The 4,230-nt window shown below is 46.4% G+C and overlaps 1 protein-coding gene across 1 annotated transcript; it reads left to right on the plus strand.

Annotated features, from left to right (window-relative positions):
* Positions 1 to 278: 278 nt before the first annotated feature.
* On the plus strand, positions 279 to 4,029 carry LOC147884433 (ABC transporter G family member 11-like). Its single transcript, XM_087398118.1, has 11 exons — positions 279 to 742; positions 834 to 913; positions 1,063 to 1,352; positions 1,457 to 1,628; positions 1,802 to 1,888; positions 2,065 to 2,205; positions 2,305 to 2,501; positions 2,637 to 2,718; positions 2,834 to 3,106; positions 3,189 to 3,296; positions 3,589 to 4,029. The coding sequence occupies exons 1-11, from the start codon at positions 538 to 540 to the stop codon at positions 3,898 to 3,900; spliced, it is 1,947 nt and encodes a 648-aa protein (XP_087254244.1). The 5' UTR covers positions 279 to 537; the 3' UTR covers positions 3,901 to 4,029.
* The last annotated feature ends 201 nt before the right edge of the window (positions 4,030 to 4,230 follow it).

A 4,230-nucleotide genomic window follows, 5' to 3' on the forward strand; every position in this document is an offset into this window, starting at 1 on the left:
AAATAAGCGTCCTGGATCTCATGGCCGTTTCGCAGATTTGCAGGCCAGCTAGGGCTTCTTGTTCGTCATCTTCCTGTGAAACAGGAAAGCTTCAAAGCTCCCATGGACCATATTATCGTCTCGCATGAACGAATCTTCTTTAGCACCAGACGTGAATTTCATAGTTATTACATCTACTCGACCAGTTCTCTCAACGGTGAACAGTGAAAACATCTCACCAGTCAACCGTGACCAGTCAGTCACCATCGTCCTGCCAAGTGCAGTTATGGCTGCTGGCGTCGCTCCTTACGTTCTCTTCTGCTCTTCAAGTTTCTTTGAGCTATAGATTATGTAGCAATTCATTGCTTTTGGCCTTAGTAGTGAGTCCTCCGCCCAAGGTCTCTGCTATCGTGTGCAGCACGCTTGCAGCAGTCTCCAAGCTTCCTAGCAAAGAAGCCACCTTCTTGACCGCAACCACAGCAGCTTGCATCTGCTTCTAGCTCACCGGGCACAGCACTTTACCCTTTGTTTTCCGCCTCTCTTGACTTGCTCGGATCCATGGCTGGTTCGCCGGGGACGCAAGACGGCGCCTCCGCTAAAGTTTTCCTCAGTTGGAGAGACCTGACCTTGAAGACCCCGGGAGCCCACGGACAACCACGGTATCTACTGCAAAATGTTACCGGTTATGCTGAGCCTGGCAACCTCGTTGCGATCATGGGGCCTTCTGGGTGTGGCAAGACATCTTTGCTTAATGCTCTCGCAGGTACACTTGAACTTCGAAATATCAGTGCTGAAGGCTACGAGGTTGCTATTTTCAGCTTGGTCACTAAGCTGTTGCTTCTGATAAAATGCAGGAAGGTTGGACACTTCTGTGGCACAAAGCGGCGAGATTCTTAGCAACGGAAGAAGACAGCAGCTCTCGTATGGCAATTCGGTGAGTCTCTCTAGCTGCTGAACATAAGTTGTGTATATCTTTCTGTGTGTGGGTGTGAAAGAGAGAGAGAGAGAGAGAAGAGAGGCTCATTAAGCCTCAAAGCTTCTATGGGTTCTTTATTTGAGTCATTGCGAGCATCGTTATCGCAGGCCTATCTCACCCAAGATGACTCCTTGATAGCGACTCTAACTGTGTACGAGACCATCGTCTATTCCGCACACTTGCAACTTCCGGATACGATGACCAAGTTTGAGAAATACGGCAGAGTGCAGCGAACCATCAAGGAAATGGGCTTGCAAGGTTGCGTCAACACGAAAATTGGAGGTTGGCATGTAAAAGGACTGAGCGGAGGAGAGAAGAGGCGAGTGAGCATAGCGGTAGAGATTCTGAAACATCCCAAATTGATGTTCTTGGACGAACCCACGAGTGGCCTAGACAGGTAGAAAAAGCACAGCAAGGCACGTCGTTGGCTCCTGTTTTGAAATAGCTCTCGGGATGCAGGAGTTAGTTAAATAATTTCGGTCTTGCCGTGTCTCCTCGCAGTGCGGCTGCTTACCACGTCGTGAAAAGGCTTCGGGCGTTGGCCACAACTGGAAGGACCTTAATCGCTTCTATTCATCAGCCCAGCAGTGAGGTGTTCGAACTCTTCGATCACTTGTGTCTGCTTTCCGCTGGACGGACAGTTTTTTTCGGCGAGAGGTGTAAAGCTCAACAGGTAGTTCTCCTTTTCCTTTCAGCTTGAGTGTTCATGTCTTAGTTTCTCGATCTGCTCTCGAGGTTAGGCCTTGTCTTCGGAATTTTCTTTCCGTGAAATTCCTTTCAGATTCGTCTTGCAAAGTACTCAAATTGCAATGAGAATATGGGTGCGGTGCAATTACATCTGTGCAGTTATTCGACGATGCTGGCTTCCCGTGTCCGGCGTTCAGAAATCCCTCCGACCATTATCTATGGGTTATAAATGCTGGGTTTGAAGAGGTGAGTCTGGCTCTGTCTATCGAACGCGCAGCCATGTTTAGCAATATGTGCGAGCTTTTTGGGAGTGTGTTGAGTAGGAAATTCATCATCGAAGTGCCCCTTTTCAAATCTGTGTTAGAGTGCGACTGATTTGGTGAGCATTGCGAATCGACAAATCTTACATGACTTTCTCGCAGGCAGACGTCAATGATGAAGAGTCGGGGATTGCAGCAGGAAATGAGACTGCGTCTCAGAAGATTCAGCGCCTTATCAATGCCTATGGCGAGTCAGAAACAAGGAAAGCTGTGGATTTTAGAATTCGAGAAGCGTCTAAGAAGGTATTGTTACTATTGTATCTCATCCTGAAATGAAAGCTCCATCGGATAGTCTATGGAACAGGACTCAACAGCCAAACCTACAATATCGGTGTTTTTCAGGAAGGCAACCTGCTCAAAGGTTCTGAGAAAGTCAATTTCTTCAAGCAGACATTCTATCTCACTTCGAGATCGTTCGTAAACATGCGACGAGATGTGAGCTACTATTGGTTCCGATTGTTCGTGTACACGATGCTATCAATTTGTGTTGGGACGATCTATTACAAAGTCGGGCTCTCTTACAACGCTATTGAGGCAGGGTTCAGCTCCTCTCTAAGATCTGTCTTGCAGGATGAATTATTGCTTATCACATACGTATTTGCAGGATTATCACCAGTTCCGCAGATTTTGGAATTCTGTTTTAAACCCACTAACAATCTGCCGATGCAGGCAAGAGCGGGCATGTTCACGTTTGTAACTGCTTTCTTGACGTTCATGGGAGTTGTGAGCTTTCCGTCGTTCATCGAAGACATGAAGGTGAGCGGTTAATCTTTCATGTCCAAAATATAATGTTTTGAGAGGAGAATTACTATGGTAGTGATCTTTCAAACTATGAAGTTTCATGACACTGCAAAACTTTTCTTTCCCGAAGATCTTCACCCGCGAGAGGCTCAATGGGCACTACGGAGTTGCAGCGTTCGTGATTGCAAACGTGTTGTCCTCCTTCCCCTTCGTAGTCCTGCTGTCTCTCATCCCTGGTGCAATCCTCTACTCAATGGGCGGCCTACACCCTGGTTTCGCTCACTTCTTCTGCTTCTTTCTCACGCTTCTAGCAGCCCTTTCAGTTGTGGAGAGTTTGCTGAGGGCGATTGCTGGTGTGGTACCGGATTTCCTCACAGGCATGATTGCAGGGTGTGGTATCATGGTAAGCTGAAGGGCGGACTCTTGTCTATCTCATTGCCAAATCTTTCCAGTGGTGTGATCTTTGCTCTGATTGGGCATGGCAGGGTATGTACCTTCTTAATGGAGGCTTCTTCCGCCTGTTGGGTGATCTACCGAAGCCTGTGTGGCGGTATCCGCTGTCTTACATGTCCTTCCACACATGGACTAATAGGGTTTGCACAGAACATTACCCGTTGCATTATGCTAATTTATACTCCCCATAACCCTTTCACTTCTCACAAGAACAGTTTTCAACCATTTTCACCTTGCGCTTGCTCGTTGCAATCTCTTCAATAACTTCTTTATGCTCAAAGAAATCAGTACGCATCTGAACTAGAAACGCCCTGCTGTTCGTTAGAATTTACCTTTCTGCATTAGGAATATCTCAAAGGCCCAGGCAATGGAGGCTGATTTCATTGGAACATACCAGGAGTCACACGCTGAGATCGTTTAATGTGTGGGCAGGCGTTCTTCAACAACGACTTCAGGGGGCTATATTTTGAGAACAATGTGGCAGGGGGGCCACTGTTGGCAGGAGAGGACCTGATCCGCGACAGGTTTCAGATGGACATACCCTATTCCAAATGGTGGGCAGTATTTGTGTTGGTGGGGATGAGCATCGTGTACCGTTTCATCTCCTTCTTTGCTCTCAAGCTGAGGGAAAAGCTACCCACTCTTATCCGCAACCTGAAAACCCGCCGAACGATGTTGTCGGAAAGGGTTCCCTCCGGAAGATTCGTTGCACCCCACAACGATGCTGATCTCGAGGAGCTCTAACCATTTCCAGCAGCCGCAAGATCACTCTACAATTACAAGTCCTCGCGTGTTGGTCTCTCTCTCTCACCTGCACATACTAGTTTCTGAGTTTCAACTCGTTTTAGCAGCAACGAAGTCAATGTTTTATGACACCCATATTTTGTCTATAATTTTTTTAAAGTTTTATTAGTAGTAGTTATTTGTGAAATTTATTTTCATGTCAATTTTGAGTTTTGAAAATACTAATAAGTGATTTGAGATTTAACAAATTAAAAAAAAAAAAATGCATGGGAGTTGTATCGAGAGTTTGTAGGTTTAAAGAAGGGTCTAGCTTTGAGAATTCTAAAGAAG

Source organism: Dipteris shenzhenensis, chromosome 27 (genome assembly GCF_047967505.1).
Source record: "Dipteris shenzhenensis isolate YYH24624 ecotype China chromosome 27, Dip_SZ_1.0, whole genome shotgun sequence".
Taxonomy (NCBI): Eukaryota; Viridiplantae; Streptophyta; class Polypodiopsida; order Gleicheniales; family Dipteridaceae; genus Dipteris; species Dipteris shenzhenensis.

Excerpts from the sequence above, each read along its gene's own strand:
- LOC147884433 (XM_087398118.1), top strand. The coding sequence starts at position 538 with ATGGCTGGTTCGCCGGGGACGCAAGACGGCGCCTCCGCTAAAGTTTTC. Across the intron at positions 743-833 it reads TTTGCTTAATGCTCTCGCAG|GAAGGTTGGACACTTCTGTG; the intron begins GTACACTTGAAC and ends GATAAAATGCAG. Across the intron at positions 1,629-1,801 it reads AGAGGTGTAAAGCTCAACAG|TTATTCGACGATGCTGGCTT; the intron begins GTAGTTCTCCTT and ends ACATCTGTGCAG.